The sequence below is a fragment of the Anomaloglossus baeobatrachus genome, chromosome 3, assembly GCF_048569485.1.
Source record: "Anomaloglossus baeobatrachus isolate aAnoBae1 chromosome 3, aAnoBae1.hap1, whole genome shotgun sequence".
NCBI classification, from domain to species: domain Eukaryota; kingdom Metazoa; phylum Chordata; class Amphibia; order Anura; family Aromobatidae; genus Anomaloglossus; species Anomaloglossus baeobatrachus.
In genome coordinates this window covers 433585911-433603386 of record NC_134355.1, presented here as the reverse complement: position 1 = coordinate 433603386, position 17476 = coordinate 433585911, and the positions used below count along the sequence as shown (strand labels likewise).

Genomic DNA, 17476 nt, shown 5'->3' with positions numbered 1-17476 from the left:
GGGGGGTATGACCATACTGTGTAGGTACACTAATTACTAATGCATTAGAAGCAGTATTTCTATGTGGCCACATATAAAGGACTGGAAAAGGTTAGGAAAGAACTTGCCCCAGTACGTAGAGAGATATGCTCTATATTCAGGTTTACTGTCATTTAATTTCTTAAAAAAACATTCATAACGTATTTTTTATTGATACCATTAATATTTTCTATCCCCAGACATTGTGTTGCCATAGTATATTGTTTTTTTTCTCTTTTTACTTTATAGTGTCATTTTCAAGCACGAGATCACATGAAGTAGTTATTTTCTCGGGTACAGACAGAAGCGCTTACAATACACTTTTGTCCACGCTCCCCTCCCGTACACAGCTATCCGTTTCTATGGAACGTCACGTTGCTGGGCAGAGTGACGCGCATATGTCTGCCCTGGAACGTTATGAATACAATCTAACCTCTGTAGACTAAGCCACGCCTATTAAGGGAGGTTCTAGGTAGTACGCGGCTTTTGATTAGTGGAAAGCGCTTTTCATTTCGACGTATTCTAAGAGGTATTGGTCAGATACAAGGTTCGGTTGCACACACAAGGCGTTACAGATAGCTGGGGAGGCGCTGGAGTCGCTTCCATAAATCCGCTTAGCTGGAGCCCGAGACTACATGGTAATGAATAGCGGCCTCCACATCGGGATTGTAGCATCCAAAAGGCCATTTCTGCCTACATCAATGTAGAGTCGCCATTGTCCGTAGTAACAGTACCACAGACTGGCGCAGCCTGACACTTCCTGCAAGGACCCGCCACAGAGAAACTTTGATCAAGAGACAAGTCAAGTCTATGACCGGAGTGCAGCACTGTCACCGGTCACAGCTCTCCGCTGCCGGCTTAGGTTTGCCCTTCAGTCACTGGTGCCACTCTGATCCCCACCGCTGCCATAGCTGCCAGTCTGTGATCCCTTCTGTTAACATAGCTGCCAGTCTGTGATCCCCTCTGCTGCCAGTCTGTGATCCCCTCTGCTGCCAGTCTGTGATCCCCTCTGCTGCCAGTCTGTGATCCCCTCTGTTGGCATAGCTGCCAGTCTGTGATCCCCTCTGTTGGCATAGCTGCCAGTCTGTGATCCCTTCTGTTGGCATAGCTGCCAGTCTGTGATCCCTTCTGTTAACATAGCTGCCAGTCTGTGATCCCCTCTGTTGGTATAGCTGCCAGTCTGTGATCCCTTCTGTTGGCATAGATGCCAGTCTGTGATCCCTTCTGTTAACAGCTGCCAGTCTGTGATCCCCTCTGTTGGCATAGCTGCCAGTCTGTGATCCCCTCTGTTGGCATAGCTGCCAGTCTGTGATCCCTTCTGTTGGCATAGCTGCCAGTCTGTGATCCCTTCTGTTAACAGCTGACAGTCTGTGATCCCCTCTGTTGGCATAGCTGCCAGTCTGTGATCCCCTCTGTTGGCATAGCTGCCAGTCTGTGATCCCTTCTGTTAACAGCTGCCAGTCTGTGATCCCCTCTGTTAGCATAGCTGCCAGTCTGTGATCCCCTCTGTTGGCATAGCTGCCAGTCTGTGATCCCCTCTGTTGGCATAGCTGCCAGTCTGTGATCCCCTCTGTTGGCATAGCTGCCAGTCTGTGATCCCTTCTGTTGGCATAGCTGCCAGTCTGTGATCCCTTCTGTTAACAGCTGCCAGTCTGTGATCCCCTCTGTTAGCATAGCTGCCAGTCTGTGATCCCCTCTGTTGGCATAGCTGCCAGTCTGTGATCCCCTCTGTTGGCATAGCTGCCAGTCTGTGATCCCTTCTGTTAACATAGCTGCCAGTCTGTGATCCCCTCTGTTGGAATAGCTGCCAGTCTGTGATCCCCTCTGTTGGCATAGCTGCCAGTCTGTGATCCCTTCTGTTAACATAGCTGCCAGTCTGTGATCCCCTCTGTTGGCATTGCTGCCAATCTGTGATCCCCTCTGTTGGCATAGTTGCCAGTCTGTGATCCCCTCCATTGGCATAACTGCTAATGTGTGATCCCCTCTGTTAGCATAGCTGCCAGTCTGTGATCTCCGCTGCCAGTTTGTGGCATTCATTTCACATGTACCCAGTCTAGGTGGCAGTACCAGGGGACAGAGGTGACATTGTGATCTGTGACATCTGGACTTGTTACAACCAGTTGTAGAAGACTCTTCATCAGTCCTGTTGCAGAATACAGAAGACCCTCAACATGTGCAACAACGAGCGGGCCCAGAAGATCATGGAGGGATTCAAGCTGTATCCTAATGTGTGTAAGGTGCTGTCCATCTGGGCTTGTGGGCTTTAGCTACATGCATTGTCCCATAATTATGACACTTTCTTGTTCATCTGTTGCTTTAATGATACCAATCAGGGTCAGATGGGTGCATATTGCTAATCCCTGCCTAGCAGTCCCTGTATACACTAGCATAGATAAACAGATCCTTAGATAAACTATTTCTAAAGATCGCTTATTATATACTAATGAGCGCAGGGGCTAGTCGCAAGGACATGAGTTCCCTTGGCTAGTTGGCCCCCTTAGCATGTTGGCACGCCTCTGTGCAACGCTGCACATACTTCAGTCTTGATGGCGGCCGGCGGAGGATTGACTTCTGATCATGCGCACTATAACTCACTGAAGTCGAGCATCAATTTAGTGCATGTGATCGGAAGTCCCGAGTACTCCGGATCACGCACAGTGCGCATCCATCCTCCGCCGGCTGCCATGAAGAGTGAGGTATGTGCTGTGAAGCAGCGCATTCATTAGCATGTTAGTACGCCCACAGGAGTGTGCTAGCATGCTATTTGGGCCGGTTAGCCAAATGGAACTCACACCCTTGCGACTAGTCGTGGGCCTCACTAGCATATAAGACACTATCTTTAGAAATACTTTTTCTAAAGATCTCTTTATCTATGCTACCAGATACAGGGACGGTTAGGCAGGGATTAGCAATATGCACCCAGAACTGCTCGTGGTACTGAGTGTATATTGCACCTGACAGGTTCCCTTTAAAGGGTTATTATCCATCTTCATAAATGGGTACTGTCAGACTGTGCTTGTAAATTCAGGCAACTCACTGCTTATTAAAACTTTCTGCCATTCTTAATATATTGATACTTTTTTGTTTAGAACTTGCTGCCTAAGGCCTCCTTCACACATCCTTGTGTCCGGTACGTGTTTGGTCCTTTTCCTCACGTACCGGAGACACGGGCACACGTAGACCCATTAAAATCAATGGGTCTGCGCTCACGTGCGTGTTCTGCCATGGACCGTGTGTATGTGTGGAGCATACGTGTGTCCGTGTGCTCCACACGTCAACATGTCCATTTTTCTCCAGCATCACGGGTGTCACACGGAACGCAAACGGACCACACGGAGGTGTTCCGTGTGACACGCGCCGGAGAAAACTCACGTGTTTGAGAAAATAAAAAAAAAACTTTACTCACTTTCTCCAGCCCTCCTGTCTCTGCCGCTGCTGTCACTTGCTTCCGACCGCCGCTCATTATGCTCATTGCATATTCACTTCACTGCGGCCGGAAGCAGCAGCAGTGGGGAGTCGGCAGGATCGGAGACCAAAGATCAGCACCACGGACAGCGACGCCAGGGACAGGTGAGCATAAAGTTCCCGTTCTCCGTGTGTTATCACGAATAACACACGTAGGCCATAAACACGGCTCACGGAGGGCAAAACACACCTTTGACACGTCCGTGAAAAACTTGCGTGGTTTTTCACGAACGTGTGAAAGAGGCCGAAGAGACTGACCACCACTGTTAGACAGCAGAACATGCGCTTACACAACAGTTACATGTGCTTTTTTATTGAGCTAGTAAACAGTGCTTTGATCCTGTCAGGATCACTGGAGCTCACTGTTAGGCCTAAGACACACGGCATGAAAATCGGACCGAGTGGAGTGCGATAAAACATCGCATTCCACTCGCACCAATATTAGCCTATGTGTCAGCGCTTATGAACGATTATTTTTTCGGCCCCAATCAGACCGAGAAAACAATCGCAGCATGCTGTGACTGTAATGCGTTCCTGGTTTCTCTTGCACCCAAGTCTATGGGGCGAGAGAAAGATCGCACTGCACTCGTGGTACACCGGTGTACTGCGAGTGCAGAGCAAGAATGGCAATAGCCGGCTAAGGAGGAGAGAGGGAGAGAAATTGCTCCCTCCCCTCCTCAGTGCCGGCCCGCCCCCCGCAGCTGAGGTCCGATCGCATGATTAGATCTCAGTCACAGTGACACTCTGCTCCCGCTGTGCTGCCAGCGCAAAGCCGAGTATCATGTGAGGATCGCATTTGTCCCCATGTGGCCCCAGCCTTACCTCCAAATACTGATCACCTTAGGTGCACTTCCTACAAGCTAGACAGCAGCGGTGGTCGGTCTCCTAGACAGCAATCTATAAACAAAAACAAGAAAGTGTTTAATATCTCAAGAATGGTTGAAAATTTTAATGAGCAGGAATCCATCTTTCTTTGTATTTAGACATAGCATCTAGGGCATAGACAACCGAAATTGGAGCTAGAGCCTACAAAGGGAAAAACTGGTCACGAGGCAAGGTACAAGTCATCTTAGCGGCAGAGGTACTGGAATTCCTTATGTACACACAACGTACAGTATTGTGAAACGTTTCCTGAACCGACAGGCGCACTTTAATAGTATGTGATATCTGAAGATTCCTGACTGTACCAATAGAAGGTTAAGGCTTAGTTCAACAGAAAACTTCAGCTCACCTGATGCTGTGTACTCCAGGGCTTGCAGGGGGCACGCGGTCCGCTAGGCAGGCCAGCCCAGTGTAAAGGCAACAAAAGGAGAAAAGTTGGACCCAGCACCAAGCGTTATGGATTTTCCTCAATTTTTTAAGAATATGGTTCAATAAAGATTTTTTCTATGGTATCGGAATTGGTGCTGGGTCCAACTCTTCTCTTTTTAAGGCCTCTTTCACACGTACGTGCCTCCGGTACGTGTTTGGCAGTTTTCTCATGTACCGGAGACACGTAGACCTATGTATTTCTATGGTTTTGGACACACATAAGTATTTGCGCACGGAACGTGTGTCCGTTCCGTACTTGCGTGTGTCCGTGTGTTTCTCACGCCGACATATCCGTTTTCTCTCCGGCATCACTGGTGTCACACGGAATGCAAACGTGTCACACGGAATGCAAACGGACCACACGGATGTGTTCCGTGTGACACGCACCGGAGAGAAGACATGGGTCTGTGTGAAAAAAACAAAACTTTACTCGCCTTCTCCTGCCCTCCTGTCTCTGCCGCTGCTGTCACTTGCTGCCGACCGCCGCTCATTGAATATTCACTTCACTGCGGCCAGAAGCAGCAGCAGCGGGGAGTCGGCAGGACCGGAGACCAAAGATCAGCACCGCGGACAGCGACGCCAGGGACAGGTGAGTGGAAAGTTCCCGTTCTCCGTGTGTTATCACGGATAACACATGGAGAACACACGTAACCCATAAACACAGCTCACACAGGGCAAAACGCACCTCTGACACGTCCGTGAAAAACGTGCGTGGTTTTTCACGGACATGTGAGAGAGGCCTAAGGCTTAGTTCACCCTGGATTCGTGCACTTAGCCAAAAGGATATGTAAGGAGCTCTCCCCCTGACATATACTTTAAACGTTTACTTAATTGTATAAGAAGGTGTAGCAGACACTGGTACACTCAAGGTTTTGTTTTTTTAAGGGCTCTATAATGACAAACAGATGCCGAGACATACAGTACAGACCAAAAGTTTGGACACACCTCATTGCCACAGTACTCAGGTCTTCATTAAAATGGTGCTGGAGTCTGCACATGTGCGTGCCGTGATCACTGGTACCATTTATTGAAGACTCTGTGGTAAAGACTGAGAGGCATCGGCGCATGCGCAGATTTTTTTTTTTTTTACATCTGCACATGCACCGATGCCTCTCAGAGTCTTCACCGCTGTGTGTTCAATAAAATGGCGCTGGAGATCGTGGTACGTGCATGCGCAGACTCCAGTGCCGTTTTAATGAAGACCTGAGTACTGTGGCAATGGTGGCGTGGCATAATATTCAAATACAGATAAAGGGGCAAGACAGGATGATGCTGGAGGAGGAATAAACGTGAGGACCTGACCCTCAAAGGCCTACCTCTGTTGCACACGTCAATCAAAGTACAGTTAATTTGTGCAACTTTGATTAGAGATATTTAATCAATTAAACATCAGATCTTCCTATAACAGGTATGCCTGGATTCAGAATCTTACTGCTTCAATCGCACTGCCTTTACCTCATATAGCAAAATCCTGCTGGTTGGACCTCTTTAAGAGTATGTTCACACTTACATTTTTGCCACGTTTTTTTTTTTCTTTCTTTCTTGGAAAAATTGCATCATTGATTGTCCTAGTAAAGTGAATGAGATTTATAAGGTCTCATGCACAAGTTGTTTATCTATCCCTTGCAGATTTGGAGCTGTTTCCAATTTGCAACACGTCAATTCTTGCAGCGTCTTTTCAGCAGTTTTCACCAATTCTAATGACTGGGAAAAAACGCATAAAAAAATGTTGCAAAAAGTGTCTGCAGCAAATACATAATGTGTCCATTTACCCTTAGGGGTTGTCCGCTACTTGGATAACTTCTTCTCAATCCCTATATTCCAAAATGACAACTGTACTCGCCGCCAATGCCGGTGCCATTCCAGCGATGACTGTATTGGCTCTCCTGGGGATAGCATAACAATAATAATATTTATTAATTTATATAGCGCTGTTAATTCCATAGTGCTTTTCACTGTCCCTATTGGGGCTCACAATCTAGGTTCCCTATCGGTATGTTTTTGGAGTGTGGGAGGAAACCCACGCAAACACGGGGAGAACATACCAACTCCTTACAGATGTTCTTGGTGGGATTTGAACCCAGGACCCCAGCACTGCAAGACTGTAGTGCTAACCACTGATACACCGTGCCGCCCGTAACTATGTCACCTGATCCCTGCTGCCAATCAGTGCTGGCTTTGCTCTCCTCTACTTTGAACAAATCTAACATCCAGAGGAAGTGAGAGAGCAGTCGCAGGAGGTGAGATCGAAGCCAGCACTGATTGGCCGCAGGGTTTCTGTGACATTACAATGTCACTCAATAATAAGGAGAGCCACCAATGGAATGGCGCCGGCACCAGAGGTGAGTATAGGTGTTATTCTTTTACTAGTGTCAAACATAGGGATTGAGAATGGCGTTGTCCGAGAAGTGGACAATCCCTTTAAGCAGATGTCCTCCTGGGCTCTTAAACGTTATCCAGATTTTAAATTGATTTATTTGTTTTGTAAGAAAATGTTGCAAACCTCCTGAAATGAACACATCATACTTTTCTCAAGCAATACAGCACAGAAGATCCAGTGGTACATCCATCGCTGCGGTCATGTGCTATATTGTCCTCACCGGTAGCGGTAAGAGCCATGATGTGTCACTGGTTGGTTGCAGCGGTCACATGCTGACTGTTTGTAAACAAAGGCCAAGAGCCCTGGTTGTATGACATTTGCAGCTATTTCTAAAATAAGACGACTTGCAAACATACGAATGTTCAGATCGGTCAATCGTTCATGTGTTTTCAGTGCGAGAAGAGAAATATGCCGTTGCCAGACGATGGCAACTGCTGCGTTAGCGTAGAAAAGCATCTGGCATTTGCATTCGAGCTGCCCACCCTTTATATTCTCCGACATCATCTTTCGGGAAAGAGGCGGGAGGCCAAGAGATCAAAATAGTCGCTGATCCTACTGATATTGGCAGCTGTGCGCTACTTCAATTTAACGTGTATGGGGGGGGGGGGAGTTGTACTCTGTGATTGGAATCGGAGGTTATCTAAAATCCACTTTCTGCCTCACTAGGACCGAATTAAAGGATTATTCCCAACATTTCAATGTTTTCCACCCTCGATCCTAAGAATGGGGCTATGAATTGCCTTATCGAAATGAAGCAGTGGGCCGCGCATGTGAATAGTGTCTGAGCAAAAATGTTTCGTAATTCTTTCAGTAGATTTTCTTAAGAAAAAGAATGAGCATGTCGCTTCTTTTCTGCAGCTAACTGCGTTATGTGCCATATATAATTGGCACAATAACGCAGGGAGCAACCAGCGGTGAAAACGCGGCAAAAACGCAGGTGCGTTTTTGGTGCGTTTTTTAACACCGGCGCACTCTTAAGAAAAATCATTTTTCTAGTGTGAACATAGCCTAATTCAAATAGGAGTTAAAGAAATAGAGTAGCTCAGACGTTGTCGACTCTTCCTGGAGCTTTACATTCAGTGGATGGAGCCTGGATGGATATTTTTTTTTGTTAAAGCTATACAATGCTGAGGAGAGTACCGTATAACCCTTTTACACTTGTCCTCCTTGATTTCCCTCATTTTCAGTGTTGTCACTTGCCTTGGATTGATGGACACTGGAAATAGCTGAAAGGTCCTGTTCAGGCAATATGTCCACACCAGTGACCTGGCTCACCCTATGTTTGGCTGGGTGGGTTTTTGTGACTACAGTATTTTTAATGTGTTGAGCAGGGAAACAATAATAAAAAACAATTGGGCACCAGTAGAGAGCCAGAATGTGACCCCCCCCCCCCACCCGGGGCTTCAAGTGAGCAAGTTTTCTGTTCATTTCTCCCTGAATAACTGCTCTAAGGAATCGCATCACTAGATCCATTTGAGAAAACATTGGCGTTTGACGTCCAACAGTCAACTGATGATGGCACAGCCTGGATGGACATCTAAACCCAAATCAAGCCTCCTGATGGACCTGAAACACAGGAGAATCGCGTTGAGGCCGACTTGTGAATGACGACATCTGCAAGGGAAATGTTTTGTCTTTCTCCATTTGTTTTTTTGTTTTTTTTGTCTACTCTTTAGTTTTGGTTTGTAACCTATTTTGTGAGCTTTTGTGTTCATTTTTTTCTGGGGCGCTGTGGTGCACAGCAGTAGCCCTTGCATTTTGATTTGTTGCATGTGGTATCTATTAGGATCCAGCATGGCTTATTAATAGTGGATACCATTGTTGTTATCTCTTTGGTTGTTAAAACCTAATTGATCAGATTTGTTTTTGTGGATAATTTCTGATAGGATCCAGTTTTAGGGACTCATCAGGGTCTTTAACGGTGAGTTGTCGGTGAGCGGGGGCGCCAGTTGCGCTTTATTGGGGTGCCAACCTCCGCGGCAAGGTAGGGTGAGACCATAGGGCCCTTCAGGTTTACCTATATCCTTTTTTATCTCACTTTTGATTTAGGTCCTTTCGCTTGTTTTTTGAGTACTTTTCTCACATCTACTTATTCAGTTTTTTAATACTATAGTTAATAACATTTGTAACTTTTAGGAGTTTTTGTTAATTGAACTTTAGCCTAAGGACCCATTCAGACCTCAGTTATTCTCATGCAGGTGCTATCGATGTTTTTCACAGATATCACTTGTACCTATGATAGTGTAAGATAAGAAGATAAGCAATCACTGATCACAACCACTCAACAAGAAGTGAAACTTTCCCATAAGATTATATACCGTATATCAATCTGTTCAGATCATCCAGCTCTATAACAAGCTGCCTATACATTGAACAGTTTTTCAAGCTGAAATATTCCCTCTAAAGGGAACCTGTCATGTTGAAAATGGTATCTGATTTACAGGCAGGATATTATAGAGCACGAGGAGCTAATCAGATTGATATACATTATTGGATAAGATTTAGTACACCTTGCATCTTATTCATTGAAATCCCTGGTGCTTGTATGTAGGAGTCCAGTGGGCGGTGCTATCGACTGTCTTCGCTGTACCACTATGCTTGCACAGATAGCTGTCAATCACTAGTAGGACCGCCCACTGGACTCATGTACCTATACAAACATCAGGGATTTCAATGGATAATATACAAGTTATACTGAATCTGTTCCAACAAATCTATATATTATTCTACTCCGCTTCTTTCTTTACACTGTGCTGTCCACAGATTTGATTGATTTTCTTGCATGTCTGGTGCTGTAGACTTAGTTCCATGTATACAGAGTACATGTTAGGGTGCTCCTATGCCCACTGTTTGGTGTGTACACAAAGGCATCCGGCCACCAGAGGGTCCCACTTTTTTAGAAACCTACACCGACATGTTTGTCTGCAGTGGGCTTCTGTATGGGAAAACATGCAGCCACCTCATTCTGTTGATCTACAGTAGATTCACTGGGGGATCACTAATCCAACAACATATTTTCAAATTACATGCACATTAGCTTTTTAACAGAACTAAAGAAACAAGTCCTACCTAAGGCTACTTTCACACATCATTTTTTTTCCATCAGGTACAATCCGGAAAAAACTGGGTTAAACGGATCCGGTACCGCATCCGTTTTATCCCCATAGATTTGCATTGTTACCAGATTGTACCTGATGGCTTTGCGTTGCATCCGTTTTTTTCCGGATGCGGCAAAATTAATTAAAGCGGCGGCCGGAGGCAACATGTCTTGCAACGTTTTTTGTCCGGCAAAAAAACCGCATCCGGCGCGATACGGCGTGTTTTACAATGAAAGCCTATGGACGCCGAATCCAGCACAATGCGGTAAAAAATGGATGCGGCTGCCGGATCCGTTTTTGTTAACTGCGCATGCACCAAATTAATTAAAAAAACTGATCCATCAAAAAAACGGACAAACCGGATGCAAAAACGGATGCAAAACGGATCCGGTTTTTTACGCATCCGGCATAACGGATCCGTTAAAAACCGGATCCGGTGGATACGGTTTTACATTTTTTTTTGCCGGATCCTTTGGATCAGGAAAAAAAAGGATTGTGCTTGAATGCAGAAAACTGATGTGTGAAAGTAGCCTAAGAAAGGGAGCGATCCATAAGTGACTAAACCTTATTGAGCACTGCAGCATGACCTTGGATAGATGTGAAGCCAGGAGCTCCTCTACTGTCTGTTTTGGGATGTCTGTCCCTCATCAGTGTAGAGCACAGGCTGGCTGGGTGCTTGTGATGACCCATGAGGCAATGTGGAGGTTCTCCATGTAGAGACCAGATGAGTCGAAACCCCTACCACTGACGTGCATGATGGACACTTTCTAGACTATGGATATGATAGAAAGTGTAGGCTATAAAGCCTATGCTTTTTTTATTTATTATTAACATGGTAGACTTCAGGCAATCACTAGGACTCTTGCTGCCATGATAACCTATTGACTTTCCTTGAACAGGTGGCCCTAGTGTCCTTGTGATATATTAAAACATTGTAGAGTGCTTAGAGCGCTCGCTAGTGGTGGTGGTTTGTCATGTAGTGAAAAGGGTTCAAAGCAAATAAATGAACCCAAAGGGATTATATAAGGGAATCTAATAGCAGGTTTTTGGTATCTTGTCTGAGAGCAGCATGATGTGGTTGCAGAGACCCTGATTACAGCAGTGCATCACTAAGGCTGCTTTCACACCTCCGGTTTTAGCAGAGCCGGCCAATGCGGCTCTAAAACCTATGCAATGGATTCGGCGACAATACCGCATCCTTTTCTTAAGTTTTTGACATTAGGCCCGTCCGGTTTTTGCCGCTTGCGGCACGCTACTGAGCATGCGCAGTGGGAAAAAACGCATGCGGCGGCCGGATGCTGTGTTTGCCGCAGGACGCCGCATGCGGCGTCCATAGGCATGCATTGCAAATCGCGCCGCATCGGCCGGACAAAAAAACGTGCAAGGCAGTGTGCCATCCAGCCGCTGCATCGGCTAAATCTGCCACATGTGGCAAAAACCGGACCAAACGCAAGCCCAAGTGGCACAATCCGGCACTAATGAAAGTGTGTGCAAAAAAAAACGCAACCGGCGGCAAAAAAAAACCTGTTGCGTTTTTTCTCCAAAGCGCCGGATTGTGCCGCACAAGAAAAACCGGAGGTGTGAAAGCAGCCTTACTGGGCTGCTTCCTGCAGTTTCGATAAAATTACTGTTTTATCTGCGGCAGATCTATCCGTTTCCTGAATACTGAGCTCTTTATAACCCCACTCCCACACCACTGGCAGCTTACTGTGTACACTGTGTATTGGAAGAAAGCTGCAAATCGATGTTGAGAGCTGGGTTATACAGATCTCATGAATATGGAAGACTACATGTCAACAGGTTTACTAGCCCTCTAGTAATAATCTCCTGCTCATAAAATAATTGTATAAAATCTATAGCAATCAACCCAGTAAGTGACATATCGCTGGTGTCTGGGTCTCTGTCTCTACATTATGCTGCTCTCAGTCAACCTATTTGTCTGTTAAACGCTCATGACTCATCATAGGGGATAATGGGTGAGGTGACATGTCCAGAAATGCTCAATCATCGTGCATTGAATTGCTGCTTGTTTTATATTGTGTAGAGAAAATAGAAATTGTTGGATCTGAATACAGGGAATGACATACAAGAGATTACAGGTGTTTTCTGAAAAATGTAATAAAAATCCTTTTAATTATTAAACATTTTTCTAAATAGTTTCATTTAGCAAAAATGTATGCTTTATCTGTTGCACTATATCAGTATTTTAGAGATGGCAACTTCCATCTAGCAGTGTACTGCCGTCCTAGCAAGGGGCTGTGTGATGAGTGAGACACGTCCTCCTGCAATGCACTAACACTGTCAGGCTGACTGAGATGGATGTTCATTCTCAGTCCGCTAAATAAAGGGGTTTATCTTCCCCTTTAGGCCACTCTGCTCAGTGTCCTGTCAGGCCGACGGAACAGAGGAACAAGCGTTCACGATGCCTGACAGGACACTGCTCTGACCGGATGTAGGTCTGGAGCAGATGTTCTTTATGCAGTCTGTCCTACTGCATGCCCTCTGAAATCTAGGACGGGTGCACTCTGATTTATGGCAGTTGCCATCTTTAAAATCCTGACAAGGTGCACATGATAAAGCATGCCTTTTTTTGCGAAATAAAGCTAATTATAAAAAATTATATATATAGTGCCTTGCGATAGTATTTGGCTCCTTTTGAATTTTTAAACCTTTTCCCACATTTCAGGCATCACATGTAAAGATAAAAATTTTAATGTTATGGTGAAGAATCAACAAGTGAGACACAATTGTGAAGTTGATCGAAATTTATTGCTTATTTTAAACTTTGTTAAAAAATAAATAACTGATAATTGGGGTGTGCAATATTATTTGGCCCCTTTACTCTCAGTGCAGCAAACTCACTCCAGAAGTTCACTGAGGATCTCTGAATGATCCAATGTTGTCCTAAATGACTGATGATAAATATAATCCACCTATGTGAATCAAGTCTCCGTATAAATGCACCTGCTCTGTGGTAGCCTCAGTGTTCTGTTTAAAGCACAGATAGCATCATGAAGACCAAGAAACACAACAGGCAAGTCTGTGATACTGTTGTGGAGAAGTTTAAAGCCGAATTTGGTTGCAAAAAGATTTCCAAGACTTTAAACATCCCAAGGAGCACTGTGCAAGCGATCATATTGAAATGGAAGGAGTATCCTACCTCTGTAAATTTACCAAGACCCGGCTGTCCATCCAAACTTTCATCTCAAACAAGGAGAAGACTGATCAAAGTTGCAGCCAAGAGGCCCATGATCACTCTGGATGAACTGCAGAGATCTACAGCTGAGGTGGGAGAGGCTAACCATAGGATAACAATCAGTCGTACGCAAATCTGGCTTTTATGGAAGAGTGGCAAGGAGAAAGCCATTTCTCAAAGATCCATAAAGTGTCGTTTAAAGTTTGCCACAAGCCACCTGGGAGACACACCAAACATGTTGGAAGAAGGTGCTCAGGTCAGATGAAACCAAAATCGAACTTTTTGGGCACAATGACAAACGATATGTTTGGTGTAAAAGCAACAGCTCATCACCCTGAATACACCATCCCTATTGTCAAACATGGTGGTGGCAGCATCATGGTTTGGGCCTGCTTTTCTTCAGCAGGGACAGGGAAGATAGTTAAAATTGATGGGAAGATGGATGGAGCCAAATACAGGACCATTCCTAAAGAAAACCTGTTGGAGTCTACAAAAGACCTGAGACTGGGATGGAGATTGTCTTCGAACAAGACAATGATCCCAAACATAAAGCAAAATCTACAATGGAATGGTTCACAAATAAACATATCCAGGTGTTAGAATGGCCAAGTCAAAGTCCAGACCTGAATCCAATCGAGAATCTGTGGAAAGAGTTGAAAACTGCTGTTCACAAACGCTCTCCATCCAACCTCACTGAGCTCGAGCTGTTTGCAAAGGAAGAATGGGCAAGAATTTAAGTCTCTCAATGTGCAAAACTGATAGAGACATACCCCAAGTGACTTGCAGCTGTAATCGCAGCAAAAGGTGGAGCTACAAAGTATTAACTTAAAGGGGACAAATAATATTGCACGCCTGACTTTGCAGGCTTTTTTTTTGTTTTTTTTAAAGTTTAAAATAAGCAATAAATATCATTCAACTTCACAATTGTCCCACTTGTTGTTGATTCTTCACCATAACATTACATTTTTTATCTTTATGTTTGAAGCCTGAAATATGGGAAAAGGATGAAAAATTCAAGGGGGCCGAATACTTTTGCAAAGCACTGTATATTTAAATCTTTTTATTTTAGAACAATTCTCAGAAACCACACATTAAGTGATGAAAGATGAAAAATTTTACACATTAATGTAACATGCTTGTCTGCCATTAAGTATAGTGCACACATTACTATCGTATCTTCCATCTCTTCAACGGTTCTCTATTGGCAGACTGCTCTATTCAGAGATTGAGTAACATAGATGTTGTGTTGCCTTTTGGGGCCGATACAGACAGAAGAAGTTCCCAGAAGAACAATATATGGCCTCTCCTGTCCAAAAGCTCATTAAAATGCACAATTCTACCTGCTTGGAGGAGGAAATGGGCCCGTGCTCTGGGCTGGGCTGTCCCGTGCTCTGGGCTGTCCCGTGCTCTGGGCTGTCCCGTGCTCTGGGCTGTCCCGTGCTCTGGGCTGTGCCGTGCTCTGGGCTGTCCCGTGCTCTGGGCTGTGCCGTGCTCTGGGCTGTGCCGTGCTCTGGGCTGTGCCGTGCTCTGGGCTGTGCCGTGCTCTGGGCTGTGCCGTGCTCTGGGCTGTGCCGTGCTCTGGGCTGTCCCGTGCTCTGGGCTGTCCCGTGCTCTGGGCTGTCCCGTGCTCTGGGCTGTCCCGTGCTCTGGGCTGTGCCGTGCTCTGGGCTGTCCCGTGCTCTGGGCTGTGCCGTGCTCTGGGCTGTGCCGTGCTCTGGGCTGTGCCGTGCTCTGGGCTGTGCCGTGCTCTGGGCTGTGCCGTGCTCTGGGCTGTGCCGTGCTCTGGGCTGTGCCGTGCTCTGGGCTGTCCCGTGCTCTGGGCTGTCCCGTGCTCTGGGCTGTCCCGTGCTCTGGGCTGTGCCGTGCTCTGGGCTGTGCCGTGCTCTGGGCTGTGCCGTGCTCTGGGCTGTGCCGTGCTCTGGGCTGTGCCGTGCTCTGGGCTGTGCCGTGCTCTGGGCTGTCCTGTGCTCTGGGCTGTGCCGTGCTCTGGGCTGTCCCGTGCTCTGGGCTGTCCCGTGCTCTGGGCTGTGCCGTGCTCTGGGCTATTCCCTTCCTCCCATGAAGATGAATCTCATTAGTGACCGGATCATCAGTTTTTCTGTCGTGACTGTTAGGCCCTGTGCACACTAGAAAATGGAATTCTCTTAAGCTCTGAAAGATTACCGCACCCGTGGTAAAAAAACGCGGCAAACCACACCGAAAAACTGCATGCGGTTTTACCGCGGTTTTTCCGCAGGTTGTTCCCTGCGGTTTTTGACTTCTTCTATGGCAAAAACCGCAGACACCTGCGGAAAAGAAGTGACATGCAATTCTTTTTGCTGCAGAAAACATGCAGCAAAACCTGTTGGTGAAAAAAACCGCAGTGTGCGCACAACATTTTTTTTTTTTCTTTTTTAACCATAGCTTTTGCTGGGGAATGTCTGCAGAAAAGTTATAAACATTTTCTGTAGCAAAACCGCAGTAAAAACCGCAGCAAAAACCGCAGCGTGTGCACAGGGCCTTACACTTCTCTTCTTGTCAGTGTTCTTTTCAGTGCTTTGCGCTCGGAAGTCTGAATGTCGTCAAGAAAACGCCAATCATCTTGTCTATTCCATAGGATCCTCTCTTCTTTCCTTCCCAGGGTTCTGAGAGGCTTTGGCGCAGAGCTCACTGACAGAACACTAGTAGAGCTGAACAGCCCCGCCATAGTTTCACGGAAGCAGGGACATTCAATCATGCAGGAGGGGGTGAAAAAAATATCTGGAAGTAAAGGTAGCAAAGGATTGGTAGGGAATTTTATACAGGTGTCAATTTAAAAAAAATTATTTTTTTTTTTAAAGATAGTTTAAGGGTCGGACAACACGTTTCATTTTATTTTACTTGGCACATTTATCAACCTTATCGATAATCGCCACATAGAGAACTTTAAGAGTTCACTCACTGCCATCTGCTGTCTCTCCAACCCCCATCTTATTCTCAACAGCTAAGGCTGCTTTCACACTACGTTTTTTTTAACATGCGTCATGAACTTTTTTTGCTGTAACAGTGGATCCTGTTTTTACAAAGAAAAACGCATGCAGTCTATGGGCAGGCATTGAAGTCATGTGATCGGGAGTGAGGGGAACTGAATGTGATAGACTGGGAGACGGCATCTGACAGCTGCAGACGCTGGTAACCAAGGTAAACATCGGGTAACTAAGCAAAGTGCTTTGCTTGGATACCCGATATTTACCTTGGTTATGAGCATCTGTAGCTGCTAGGAGCCTGGCTGCCTGCTCCCTGCACACGTAACCAAGGTAAACATCAGGTAACTAAGCGAAGCGCTTTGCTTGGTTACCCGATATTTACCTTGGTTACAAGCGTTTGCCGCTCTCAGGCGGGGGGAGAGAGGGAGGGGGGAGGGAGGGAGGTGGGGAGAAGGGACTGATCACGCCAGGCTGGTTTCTGGGAATGCTCAGTAAATCAAGCAGGATCCTGTCTATCAGCATGCAAGCGTTCACATGCGTTTGCGTGCAGTATAGTCAGGATCCAGTGAAAAAACAGTATTTGGACGCAGCTCAAAAACGCTGCAAGTAGTGTTTTTGAAAAAAGTTAAAACACTGCAAGTCGCTGGATCCTTACTATAAGGGCTAAGCCACACGGCGAGAAAATCGGTGCAAGTGGAGTGCGATAAAACATCGCATTCCCCTTGGACCAATTCTAGCCTGTGTGTCAGCACACATGGGCGATTATTTTCTCAGCCCTAATCGGACCGAGAAAACAATCGCAGCATGCTGCGATTGTAAGCTGAGTCTCTTTCTCTCGCACCCATTCAAGTGAATGGGGCGAGAGAAAAATCGCACTGCACTCGCGGTACACCGGTGTACTGCTAGTGCAGTGCGAGAATGGCAATAGCCGGCTACACAGTAGAGAGGGAGAGAAATCCCTCCCTCCCCTCCTGAGTGCCGGCCCGCCCCCCGCAGCTGAGGTCTGCTCGCACGAACGGACCTCAGTTGCAAGGACACAGGCATGACACTCGGCTCTGCTGTA

General features: G+C 46.1%; 1 protein-coding gene across 4 annotated transcripts in view; it reads left to right on the top strand.

The window, feature by feature from the left end:
* The first annotated feature begins 531 nt into the window (after positions 1-531).
* The window catches only part of PDE6D (phosphodiesterase 6D), a 91984-nt gene continuing 75039 nt past the window's right edge, over positions 532-17476 (top strand). Inside the window, exons 1-2 of one of the 4 annotated variants that reach the window (XM_075340405.1) lie at positions 532-547; positions 2076-2236. In XM_075340405.1, coding sequence (XP_075196520.1) covers positions 2190-2236 — 47 coding nt within the window. In that variant the 5' untranslated portion in view covers positions 532-547; positions 2076-2189. Of the gene's footprint in view, positions 548-601; positions 881-2070; positions 2237-17476 lie in introns of those variants that run through there. The other 3 variants (XM_075340402.1, XM_075340403.1, XM_075340404.1) reach the window with 3 other exon arrangements.